Source organism: Camelus dromedarius, chromosome 26, assembly GCF_036321535.1.
Source record: "Camelus dromedarius isolate mCamDro1 chromosome 26, mCamDro1.pat, whole genome shotgun sequence".
Classification (NCBI taxonomy): domain Eukaryota; kingdom Metazoa; phylum Chordata; class Mammalia; order Artiodactyla; family Camelidae; genus Camelus; species Camelus dromedarius.
This window is the reverse complement of record NC_087461.1, coordinates 23,973,956-23,987,296: the sequence shown is the minus strand read 5'-3', so window position 1 is coordinate 23,987,296 and position 13,341 is coordinate 23,973,956. Positions and strand designations below refer to the sequence as shown.

At 44.7% G+C, this 13,341-nt stretch overlaps 1 protein-coding gene across 1 annotated transcript; it reads right to left on the bottom strand.

Annotated features, from left to right (window-relative positions):
• Nucleotides 1-10,206: 10,206 nt before the first annotated feature.
• Nucleotides 10,207-12,861, bottom strand: LOC105101458 (CPX chromosomal region candidate gene 1 protein-like). The gene is made up of 3 exons (XM_031444482.2): nucleotides 12,501-12,861; nucleotides 12,050-12,443; nucleotides 10,207-10,425 (listed from the first exon to the last, which is right to left on the bottom strand). The coding sequence occupies exons 1-3, from the start codon at nucleotides 12,812-12,814 to the stop codon at nucleotides 10,207-10,209; spliced, it is 927 nt and encodes a 308-aa protein (XP_031300342.2). The 5' UTR covers nucleotides 12,815-12,861.
• Nucleotides 12,862-13,341: the final 480 nt, after the last annotated feature.

Sequence of the window (13,341 nt, the reverse complement as noted above, 5' to 3'; positions counted from 1 at the left end):
ACACATATCACTCCTCAATTTTGGTCACAACATATTCTAGAAGTTCTTTATTTTATAGAAAGTGTGCCTTGATGCAGAATCTAATGTATGAGGCAAGACAGATTGCACACGTTTGCCCTCATTAGGGACGTGGGAGGTTAATGTGTGTCCCTCTGCGGAGTCCTGATGCATTATGAACATGTGTTCTCCCACTTCCCTCTCTTTTACTCCCCACACTGTGCCAACCAAGGTGGTGTTTCTTCAGTTTCCATCTTTCCCCTTCCTTGTTCTTTTCTAGAGGCCTTCCCTGGACAATCTCATGCCCAACTGTGGCTTCATCCACAACTAACATGTGAAAGTAAGACAAGCACTAACATGTGTTGGGCACATATTTTGTTCTAGGAACTTCTAACAAGTGTCCTCCTTCACTGCTCACAACAATGTTCACAGCAGCACTATATACAATAGCCAGGACATGGAAGCAACCTAAATGTCCATCAACAGATGATTACATAAAGAAGTCATGGTATATTTATACAATGGAACACTACCCAGCCATTAAAAAGAAGAAAATAATGCCATTCGCAGTGACATAGATGGACCTAGAGATCATCATTCTAAGTGAAGTAAGCCAGAAAGAGAAAGAAAAATACCATATGAGATCACTCATATGTGGAATCTAAAAAAAAGAAAAAGAAAAAGACACTAATGAACTCATCTACAAAACAGAAACAGACTCGCAGGCATAGGAAACAATCTTATGGTTACTGGGGGAAAGGGAGTGAGAAGGGATAAATTTGGGAGTTTGATATCTGCAAATGTTAACCACTATATATAAAAGTAGATTAAAAAACAATTTCTTCTGTAAAGCACAGGGAACTATATTCGATATCTTGTAATAACCTTTAATGAAAAAGAATGTGAAAATGAGTATGTGTATGTATATGCATGACTGGGACATTGGGCTGTGCACCAGAAATTGACACAGTATAACTGACTGTACTTCAATTAAAAAAAAATCTGAAAGAAAGTGACACCCTCACTTTACACATAAGGGAGATGTATATACAGTATAGTATAGAAGACTTGCCCAAGGTCACACAGCCAGGATACGGCAGATTTAAAGTCCGAGCTGCCTGGTACTAAAACCACATTTTACTAGCCTTTAAGCCATATTTAAAAAAATATACTTAACCTCTCAACTATATTGTCTTCTATACATGTAATCACACCACTTGTTTACATGGTCAGGCATAATACCTATTCAAGCTGTGCCTCGGTTTTCTCATCTGTGAAGTGTATAAATATAATAATAATGCCCATCCAACTAGGATTGCTATAAGGATCACCCCTGAGTTAATATTTGTGAAGATGCTCAGAACTGTGCCAGCCACACAGTGAGTGCTACATAGGTATGTTTTCCCCTTGAAATCTAGACCCTCATTTCCAACTGCATCCAATTTCCCTGATTAGCTCTCATGTGCAAAAATGGTCACCAGCCTCTCTTAGATCTATCTCAGAGATGTCTCTTCTTAGCCCACTGTCACTATCTTCTCACCTCTTGCTGGACCTATTCCAGTACCCTGCACTGGCCTCTCTTCTGCAGCCTGGCCCTGGAGTGATTCATTCTCAATACTTCCTGCTTGAGTGATTTTTTTTCTAAAACATAAATTTGATTATGGCAGTCTCTTGCTTAAATCCCTTCAGTGTCTTACAACTCAATAATAAAAAATGCGCAGAAGATTTGAACAAATACTTCACAAAAGAAATATATATATATATATATGATAAGTATGTAAAAAGACACTTAATGTCATTAATCAATAGGGAAATGCAAATTGCAACCACAGGGAGACATGGCTGTTCACCCATTAGGTTGGCTAAAATGAAAATGACTGACCACGCCGAATGACGGCAGGGATGTGGAGCAACTGGAACTCCCACACATTGCCGGAGGGAAGGGAAAATGGTGCAGCCACTTTGGGAAACCAGTTTGCACTTTCATAAGTTAAACACACTTCTCTCACGTAGTGCAGCCATGCCACTCCCAGATATTCGCCAGAAGGAAACGAAAGCACATGTTCACATCAAGACTTGTACACAAATGTCCACATCAGCATGATTCGTAACAGCCCCAAACCAGATACAACCTAAACATTTACCAATAGGCAAGAGGATAAACAAATTACGATCTGCTCATTCAGTGGAATAGAACTCCACAATAAAAATAAATAAATAAACTAATGAGACATGCAACCATATGGATGAACCTCAAAACTGTTATGCTAAATAAAGGAAGCTAGACAAGAGAGCATACTGTATGGTTTCAGTTACAGAAAATACTAGGAGATTCAAAGTAATACATAATGACAGAAAGCAGATCAGTGCCTGCCAGGGTCTGGGGAGGGAAGAGCGGGGTTGCCAAAGGGTACGAGGAAATTTAGGGGTGATAATGGCCATGTTTGTTATTTGCATTATGGTAATAACCTCAAAGATATATCCATTTGTCAAAACTAATCAAACTGCACACTGAAAACCTTACGCAGTTTCCTACACTTAAATTTTACTCAACAAAATTGTAAAAAAAGAAAAAGAAAAACAAATTCTGAAATAAAAAAAAAAAAAAAAAAACCAACCACACAGACAGAGAACTGGCTCCTAGGCACCTACAACACAAACCAGGGTAACACTACCCAGTCCTGCTATAAAAAGTCTTTCACGATCCATTCTCTGGGTGGCTTCTGACCCTCATTTCCATCCTTGGAGCTCTCCAGGACCTCACCATTAGCAATGGTCTATTAGCAACAGTCAGCTTGCATTGTAGTTACCTGCCCTTAAATCTGTCTGCCTCCTGCCTTCCTGTCTCTGCAGGATGAATGCAGAAATGGTTTAGCTGCACTGGGTTCCTCTCTCCCCTTGGCAATGCTGGGCATCTCAGCAATTTGCAGGAAGGTGGGAGAAATAATGAGAACGTATTTAACCAGACAGAGGAAGACCATTTGGTAGTCTCTGGAGGTGCTGCCCTGGGTAGATGGTATTTTTAGACATATGGACAGGTTTCTGAGGAAGAAGGAAAATTACCTGGCAGCTTTTCACACTGAGGGCTTCAGTGGGCAGAAACACACAAGGCCGTTATCCAGCAGACCGCCGTTTCCTGCCATGAAGTAGAAATACCAACCCCCCAAAGTAACGGTTTTATTAGGTGGGGCCCTTTGGAAGGTGATGACATTGTAAGCGTAGATCTCATGAATGGTATTAGGGCTCTTATAAAAGAGATCCCACAGAATTCCCTAGCCTCTTCTATCATGTGCCAGTGACAATGAAAAGCCTGCCACCCAGAGGGGGGCCCTCATCTGATCATGTTGTCACTCTGATCTTGGACTTCCAGCCTCTAGAACTGTGAGCAAAAAATGTCTGCTGTTCATAAGGCACCAAATGTGTGCTATTTTGTTACAGCAGCCTGAACAAGCTAGGATGCCTTCATATTTTTGTTGTTTGTTTTTTGCCTGATTGTTCTGGCTAGAACTTCCAGGGCTATGTTTAATAGAAGTAAGAGTGGGAATCCTTATCTTGTTTCTGATCTTAATGGAAAAGCTTTCCACTTTCACCCACTGATTATGACATTAGCTGTGCGCTTTTCACATATGGCCTTTACATATGCAACCACAAACGAGACAGCCGAGAAGAAATGGGTAAATTCCTAGAAACATGCCCTCTACCAAGACCGAACCATGGAGCCATAGAAGGCCTGAGCAGACCTGTAACTAGCAAGGAGGTTAAATCAATAATCAACAGCCTCCCAATAAAGAAATGCCCAGCATCAGAAGGTTTCACTGGCAAACTCTACCGAACATTTAAAGAATTAATGACAATCCTTCTCAAACTCTTCCAAAAAAAAAAAAAAAGAAGAGTGAACACTTCCCAACTCATTTGGCACCAGAATTACCCTAATACCAAAGCCAGAAAAGGACAGTACAAGAAAGGAAAATTATAGACCAATATCCCTAATGAACATAGATACAAAAATCCTCAGCAAAATATTAGCAAAACAAATTCAGCAGCAGACACCATGATCACATGGGATTTGCCCCTGGCTTGCAAGAATGATTCAGCATATGAAAATCAATTAATGTGATATATCACATTAACAGAAAGAAGGCTAAAAATCACGTGAACATCTCAATAGACGCAGAAAAGCATTTGATCAAATTCAACACCCTTTCATAATAAAAACTCTCAACAAACTAGGAAAAGAGAGAAGTCAGCTCTACCCACCCTGCTGTTGTCTGTGTTGAGAAGCCCCCCCCCCACCATTATAATGGCCTTAATGGTCCTTTTTCCGTGAGCATCTTCCCTTTCTGTTCATCCTTAACACTGTCACCATTAATCTCCCCTTCCACCTCTTCCCTGCTCTCTTACCATCTGCCCCTCTGCCTGTTCCTACTATTAACAATTCCCCATTCCTGTGGCAGAGAAACAGCTAACAGGGATAGAGAAAGCAATTATGCACACTTTGCTTATGGGAGAAACATCTGAGTGTCTGCTACCCAGCCAGCCTATGCTCGGGAGGAGAAGCGGGGAGCTGGAGTCACAGTGCCTGACTTCAAGGTGCTCACATTGGAGAGGGAGCTATGAGGCCAGCCATAAAGGCAATAACAGACATGCACAGGTGGAAGCTCAAAAGGGGGTCTGAACTGTTGAGCAGAGGGGGCAAGCTGTGGCAGAGAAGGGGGGGGGGGCGTGACATTACAGATGGATGCCAGAGAGGAGACATGAGCTGAATCTCAGTGGACACACAGGAGATAACCAGGCAAAGGGGATGGGCAGTGAGGGGCAGTTGCTGGGTATTTCAGCAGAGGCCTGGGCAAAATCACAGAGCGAGACACACTTAGTGTAGTAAAATACAGACGTTTAGGATTCTAAAAGCATGGAGCCAAAGTCAGGGGACAGTGAGAAAGAAGTAAGATGGGAGAGGCAAGGACCAGGATCAGGAGGGTCCTGGGTATCGCTGGGCCAAAGGTTCCAAAACTTTGATGTGTGTATCAGGCACATGTGGGGAAATTCAATATTTCTAGGCACCAGCTAGAGATTATGATTTGGCAGGACTGTTACTCGGTTCTGAAATCAGCACTGTCGCAAGCACCTTAGGTGAGCGAGATGCAGAGATTCTCCAGCTGACAATTTGCGAAACACTGTTGTCGGCAATCAGGAGGAATGAAGGGACCTGAACATAATAGGAGGCAGTGGAGTCTTGCTTGGCTATGTTTCCATATTAGGCCTTCTTGAGGATTGTAAGAGGCTTAATTTGAAGAGAAAAAGGAAGACCTAATCCATAAGGAAAATGACAATAATCCAAACTATGGTTTAGATGAGGAGAGGGGGTGAAGACGGAGGAGAGAAACCATATTCTGGAAGTCTTTGGGAGGCAAAGGCTGCAGGATGCATGACTGATTAGAAGAGAGAGGTCAAGAAAAGGGAAGATTTGAGAGTCTAGCCTGAGTTACTGGGTGGTGGTGGTGTCAATCGGACTAGGAAATGTAGAAGGAAGATGTGATGGGGTTGGGGGAGTGTTACTGGGTCAGTCTTGGACCTGTTGAATGTGAGATGAGTAGGCAGTTGGATGTAAGAGTTGGAAGCTTAGGGCAAAATCTGGGATTGGGCATCCAGATCCTGGAATCCATGGAACACAGTGCTTGCTGAGGCAGGAGAGTGAATGAGATCATCCATGGAGAGGATGGAAGAGGAGAGGAACAATGTGCTAAGAAAAGAATCCCAGGTGATGCCAACTTTCACTAGGCGCGCAGAAAAGGTATAGAGGAGGTGGTAATGGAAGAGCTAGGAGTGTAACGAGAAGTAGAAGAGAGCGATACAGAAGCCAAGGACTAGAAAGCACCCAAAGAAAGGGATGGCCAGCGACGACAAATACAGCAGAGGGCTCAAGAAACATCCACTGGATTCAGGATGGTGTGGGCACCCGTAATCCTCATGGAGACGTTTGCAGGCAAGCGGAAGGGAGAGGTCCAAGTGCAGTGCCTTGGGAGGTGAGGCAATGGAAACAGGAAACTGATGCTACTTACTTGCAAGGTCTGAAGGAGAGTGGTGGTTAAGCTGGATTGCCCGACTGAAGGCCAGGAGGCTGCAGAGAGGGGGAGGCGAGAACACAGCAGGGACAAGGGGCCAATGAAGAAGAGAGGTCCTGGGAGATGGCGGAAGGCAGACTGTCAAGGGCACAGGGGTGAGGAAGTTTCCCACAGGAGTCGCCCCCTCCTCTGAGAGCTCAGGAAGAGAAGGGCCACGTTGATAAGCGCGTCCAAGTGCCCTTAATTTTCTCACAGATCAGGAGGCAAGGTTCTCTGCTAAGAGTGACTTCTCATTAGTTTAGTGGTTTTTTTCAAAAACCCTCATCTTCGCTGACTGGCACAGAATAGTGTTTGCCTGCTCCATTTCTTAGGGTTCCCTTAGTCTTAAGTGTCAAGACACCTGGGCCAAATCAGCTTCAGTAAAAAGGGAACCCACGTTTGTACCTGGATAGCCCCGGGCGGAGCTGGTGTGGGACGGTGCTTGGTGTCTGGGTCCTCCCCACCTGAGGCCCAGGGCTTGGTGGGCCCTCTTCCACGCACTGGCTCCACCCAGACTGGTTCTCCGCTGGGGGTGACAAGCCAGCTGTTCAAAGAACTGGCCGAAGGCAGCTGGAGGAACGGGAGTTTCCTGGGAGGTTCAGATAAAGTCCTGACACTTAAACTCTCACTGGACCAGCCCAGGTCCTGCGCTCCCCGATCTGGGTGCCTGAGATTAGGGAGGAGGTAGGTTCCCCATGGCAGCAGCATCGGAATTACCTGGAGAGCCAGTTAAAAGACAGACTTCTGGGCCCTGCACTGGGATGTCTGGTTCAGGAGGGATCTGCATTTCTAACACGTGCCCAGGTGAGGCTGACGCTGCCGGTTTTGGGGCCACACTTGAAGAATCACTGATCCACGTATGGGAGATTGGGGCTCAGCAACCCAAGAAGAGGAGATGCTTGCTACACCCATTCTCTGCCCTCCAGAGCCGCCTCTGATATGTGTCTGGCTTGTCCTGTGACATGAGGCTAGGGAAGCTTCGTTCCTTCCACGCAGAATGCACAGGCAGTTAGAACCAGGCTGGTGAAAAGTGCCAAAGCACAAAGCACAGTGGCAGGGTCGCAAATGACATGGCAGTGCCTTTCTTCACAGTCGGAGTTTCTGCAAAATTCTTTCAGGCTGCTGCCCGCAGCACATTGAAAAAAAATTTTTTTTTATTATATTCCTGATGCATGGGTTTCTACTCTTTAAGCCAAGTGAAAAAGTCTGTCTAGATAATGAATTTTGACACATCTATAAATGATATTCTCTATTCTTATTCTCTTATATTTTATCCAAGCTTGTATTTTCATCAAGTTAGTTTAATATTCTAAGATAAAATATCATGGTTGGTAGAATGACTTCCAGAAGCTGATGTCTCACTTGTGTGTATTTTCAAGCCCTCTCCCCTAAACACACACACACACTCCTAGGTTGAAATAATATAAATTTAAAATCCAGATTTCTTACTCATATTTGAATAGATTTTTCTTCCATCCTATAATAATTTTTAATCCCTATTCTCTAAAATAAGTGACGCTAAGATTGTCTTTAACTGGTTTATCACCAGTGGATGATGAACGGATGACAAGCCAGCCCTCTAGTCCAGTGATGCGCAGAGTCCCTTCTCTGGGGTTGAGGTCAATTTCTCACTAAGGTGTGGTTCTCCAGTCAGGAAGGCATCAAAAGCGTGCCAGGTCTTGGTGGGGGGAGAGAGCTGGGAGCTCAGGAATAACCATTCCATGCACGAGACCTGAGTTTGACTCATATCTGGGAAGGAAGACAAATCTGGGTACAGAACCCGTGGTTTGATTCTAATTATTGTCATTGTGGAGATCCAGCTCCCTGTGGACATCTCAGGGATTTGCCTGCCCTAGATTTTCAAATCAAGTCAGGTGCCTGGAACTTTATAAAGTTAGTTCGCGTACTGCCTCCTTCTGCCCCTTGACCTGAGGTCCCAGCCCCTTCACTAATCCTGCTAATTTTTCACTCTTGCATTGACCGCAAACCTGAGACCTCTTTTCCATTCTCTACCAGTGGGCCTTAGTCCACTCGAACAAATGCTGATAACATTTTATTTTAAGGTGCAGAGTCTGGATTCCTTCCACTGGGCACCTTATCACCTAAGCCCATCAGGTTTTCAGTTCTACATAACAATCACCTCCCTCTCTCGTCCCCTCTTTCTAATTAAGGCCTTCCTAACAGAGACTCCTGTACCACAGTATGGCGCATAATACAGGTGCATCATCGAGATGTGGGGAGTCGGGGAAGGTTTCTCAGAGGAAGGCAATCTAGCCAACCCCCAGGAGAGTCAGCAGAGGTATCCAGGGGAGAGGGCAGCTGGCTGGAGGTGCAGGGGCGAGAAGACGGAAGAAGCTAGCATGGCTGGATCACAGACTTTGAGGATCATGGCTCAAGAAGAAAATGACGAGATAAGAGTCAGATCGTGCTGGGCTCCACAAACTCCACTAATGACATCAGTAAGTTCTTAAAAGCAATGGGAAGGAAAGGAACAGTGCTGATGAGAGATGATGGTGGCCCAAACCAAGATGGTGGCCATGGGAATGGAGTAAAGGAGACGAATCCTGGATAATTTGGGAGTTCAAATCAACAGACTGTGGTGCTGTTGGGGTGTAGGTGGTAAGGGAGAGGGCAGTTATGAGCAAAGATACCTGGGGGATGGTGGACCAAGCTGGGGCGGGTGGAGGAGATGAGTTCAACTTTGAATATGTTGAGTCTGACGTGTCTGTGCAAGGACCAGGTGACAGTGGCTATATGGATCTGAAGCTCTGGAGAAAGAACCAGGCTGGAGCTGTAGATCTTGGAGTCGTCACCATGCAGGTGGGAGGCTAAGGATGGACTATCACCCAGAGCATGGAGAGCGGCAAGAAAGGTATGCCTGGGATAGAATTACAAGAGTTGCCTGCATTTAAGGGACAGACAGAAGAAAAGGAAGCACAAAGGAGACAGAGAGACCAGCAGCTGTGGTAGGAGAATCAGCGGAGTTTCAAGGTCACTCAGTCCCTTGAAGTGAGTATTTAAAGGAGAAAGCAGCCCTAGGTGCTAAACCCTGGCAAAAGGTCAGGCCAGGCCAGGTTGTGAAAACGTCCTTCACGTCTGGGAGCAAGAAGCTTGTCAGTGACCTGAGTGTCTGAATGAGTTGCTGGGCCTGAGTGTAAGGTTGCGGAGGGTTAAGAAGTGAGTAGGAGGTAACAGAGTGGGAAACATAGCGTCTCTTAAGAAGTTGGTATAAACTTCCCCCAAAGTTTCAAGCTTTGAAAAGCTTTGAAGTAGAGGAGAGAGAAAGGGAACTAGAAGGGAAAGTGGGGAGAAAGAATGGGTTTAAGAACAGACACTTGAGCATTTAAAACTTTTAGCTGAAGGTATAGGAGAGAAAGGGGAGATATTTAATAAAGAGAGACCCTGATAAGATGAGAGATGATGGAGTCATTCTTGGAGAAGACTTCTCTAATAAGGAGCATGTCAGCAAACCCAAGAAGGAAGCGAAGGAGTGAACCACGTGGAGACTGAGGGCAAAGTGTATCAAACAGACAAAACCACAAGTGCAAAGGCCCTGAGGTAGGAGCATTCTTCACTGATCAAGAAGAGCAGCATCGGGGGCTCAGATCAGGATGGTGGAGTGAGAGGACATGGACTTACCTCCCCTCATGGGCACATCACAAATACATCTACATGAGGGACAATTCTCACTGAAAACTAACTGGAAACAGGCAGAAAGACTCCTGTACAACCAAGGCTGTAAGAAAGATACACACATAATTGGGTAGGAAGGGAAGAAAAGCAATCAGGTTGGGACTTGTGCCCCTGGGAGGGGACTCAGAGGAAAAGCGAGATGACACAGGTGGACACACACCCTGAAGGGTGAGCATTTTGAAGCACAGACTGGGCGCCCCAGTCCTGCGCTCCTACACAGGGAGACAAGCCCCTTGGCTGGTTGGAGGACTGATGGGACTAATAAAGGGCTGTGGGGAGCCTGGACCTTGCTGGTAAGATGTGTACACATACAGACTTGCCCCCAGGGCAGGGCAGAGAGGGGTCCGCTCTAGCAGTTGCTACATTTCCTGTCACATGCTTGAGCCCAAGCCAAGCAAAACCTCTCTGGCCGTGTTTACTTGACATCACTGCACGGCACTGGATCTGGGGTGGCCATGATGGGGAAAAGACATGACCGTGAGATGCAGACATGACCCAGTCCCAGGGCAGAGCCTGGGTCGGGTGGTGGTGGCCATGGATGGCACAACGCAGAAGCAACCCGGATCTCTGGCAACAGCTGTTCCACCACAGCTGTCTGTCGATGCACGCTGAGAGCCACGAGGGCCCTGCTGCCCTGCGGAGCAATTACACACCAAGGACGGGGGGTAGGCAGAGGCTGGGGGCAGTGACTGGCTATGAGGAAGAGAAGAGATTTGCATGTGAGGCTGTGTCTGAGCAGAGCCACAGCGCCTGCACAGGTGGTGCACTGGACCTCTGTCTGTGACCAACACGAGCTGACAGCCCACACCATGGACAAGGACAAGATCCTAGTGCCAGGAGAGACAGAAACAAACACTTGAAAGAAACACAGCCAGCTCAGGCCCAACCCTCACGGCTTCTGCTCCAGCAACTTGGGATCAGACCCCACTGCAATAGGGTGGTGATGGCCACTGAGCAGAGGAGAAGTCCTGCCTCACACCCAGCACCAGCTCTAGCCCCACCATCTCCAGCTCCACCCTCTACCAAGGTGAGAGCTGCCACACACCTGGAGGAAAGATGTGACTTGCATCCACGTCAAATCCAGCTATCCTACCAAAAGCACTGGGCACATGCAGTCTGCACAGGGGCACTCCCACATCAGATCAGCCCTTCAAGACTGCAATAGGTAACTGTTTCACCTAAATTCACACAAACAGAGACAGTCAGGCAAAATGGAAAGGCTACTCTCAATTGGAAGAGCAAGAGAAAAACTCTGGAAAAATAAACAATGAAAGAGAAAGAAACAACTTACCAGATGAAGAACTTTAATAATAGTTGGTAATAAAAATGTTAACTGAATTAGGGAAAAGAATTGACATACACAGTGACCACTTAAACAAGGAGCTAGAAAATATTAAAAAAGACCAAACAGAAAAGAAGAATTCAATAGATAAAATGAAAAAACACACTAGAAGGAATAGTCAGCAGACAAGTGATACAGAAGAATGTGTAAGTGATCTGGAAGATAGAATGACGGAACTCACCCAATCAGAGCAGCAAAAAGGAAACAATTTTTTAAAATGAAGCAATTGTAAAGATCTCTAGCATAACATTAAGTGTACCAACATTTACATTATATGCAAGGAGAGAGGCAAGGGAATTGAAAATGTGCTTGAGGAAATTATGGCTGAAGTATTCCCAAATCTGATGAAAGAAAGAGATAGATATTCATGTATAGGAAGCACAGAGGGTCCCAAACAAAATGAACTCGAATAGACTCACACCAAGGAATATCGTAACTCAAATGGCAAAATTTAATTGCTGACTCAGTACAGATCCAGGGCATGGCATTTTGATGATCTGTTTGTAATAGCACCATATAAACAGAGGTTTCCTTAGGAATGGTTCCCCTCTTCTCAGAAAAAGAAATGGTGTTTCTTTTTGCTATGTCCTGTTTTGTGTTCCTTTCTGCAACTCCATCTAATGCAAAAAAATTTATGTTCAAGCTATTTTGTCTCAATTTAGTAGTCCAATTATTTAGACTTCTTTAGAAATTAAATTTTAAAATGAATTTGCCCATTTACCCCAGTTGAACTTCCTAGGAAAGCTCTCTAAATTCAACCAAATTGTTGAAACGACTTTGGCAAATGGGACATCAATATTTCTAGTTGTTACTGATGCTTATAATCACAGCCCTCGCGTTGTAGGGAGACCCCAAGTGCTTTCCGATGAAATGTGTTTTGAATTCGGGCCTGTGGGACACAGAACACAGGCCTCACTAAGATGTGGACTCCATCCTTTCCTTTAGCATCAGTTGATTCGGAAAATTTTCCTGATGTCAGACTCTCAGCGAGGGGACAGCAGTGATACGAATTCAAAGGTCTTCCAAAGATCGTGGTTCTCTCCCCGTGAGTGAGGACATTTGGATGAGGAAGAAATGCTGTGTATTTTGGCTTCACCCACACGGTATTTTGGCGACCTGCAGCCCGCCAGAAATGTCTCCTACACAGCAGGCGGAGGGCCATTCTTATCTCATGGCTGTTGATGAATGGGATTCTCCATGAAATGGAGAACTGGAGAGAAACTCTGTAATTCACAGCGTGGTGACAGAAATCGCTCGTTTCCACCTCCACTTCTCCTGAGCCGAGTCTTGCTCCCTTAGTTAAGGGGTAGCTTTTATCAATTTTTACTGGTGGGATACCCAGGTAGGCAGTTCTCCCTGATCCTGACATGAGAAGGATCCATTTTCTAGGAGTGGGAATCTGAATGAAAAGGGACCCTCTTTTTACACCTTCTTTTTGAGAATCTTTTTGGAGCTTCTCAACTGAAAGCTTATTGTTTTCTGCTGCTTGAGGAACAGCATGCCCCTGGCAGGTTGGTGTGTCCTGCTCCCTGCTCGCTGGGTGGCTTTCCACCTGAGAGATCATAATAGAATCAGCAAATGAAGGCTCTATATCTGTACTACAGTCGTTCGGAGCCCCATTTTCTAAAATTTTGAGAGCACTGTCAGCTGGATCACTTCCTTCTTTAGTAGGAGAAGCCATCCTGGGTTCTGTTTACGAGAAAGAAGACAAAGGTCTATTAAACTGAGGAATTCTCTGCTTCATTAAAAAAACCAAAAACCAAAAGCAAAAGCAAAAACAAAAACCAACAAAAGAGTTTAGTCCTAGAAAACAAGCAAGTGGGTGTGTTATACCTGAGCCTTCTTACACCTTTAAGTAATATATATATAAAGTTTATAATATATATAGCTCACACCTTTAACATCAGAGTCAGAGACCCATAAAATAAATCAAATAAGGGAAAAAAATAAATCAAATAAGGAAAAAATCCAAACAGAGGACAAATATGGCCCCTATTAAATAGGCAGTCCCATTACTTAGTTCTGGAACTTGTATACATTTAGAATAACATAAACTTTCATCTGGCTGATGTAGGATTATACTCTATGCACTAAAGCACGTATAGTTCCTCCCAGTAGTATGCCCAATTATTACCTTTTGGGTTGTAAATTAAATAGAATTTTTATTTAATAAAATTGATTCAAATTACTGACCTGGGATTTGAAAAT

Bases quoted from the DNA above. Each gene is read 5' to 3' on its own strand.
- LOC105101458 (XM_031444482.2), bottom strand. From the start codon at position 12,814: ATGGCTTCTCCTACTAAAGAAGGAAGTGATCCAGCTGACAGTGCTCTC. The intron at 12,444-12,500 runs GTCAGGATCAGG...AATTGATAAAAG, and splicing joins AGAAAATGGATCCTTCTCAT to CTACCCCTTAACTAAGGGAG. The intron at 10,426-12,049 runs GTGAGGCCTGTG...ATTGCTCCGCAG, and splicing joins AGGATGGAGTCCACATCTTA to GGCAGCAGGGCCCTCGTGGC.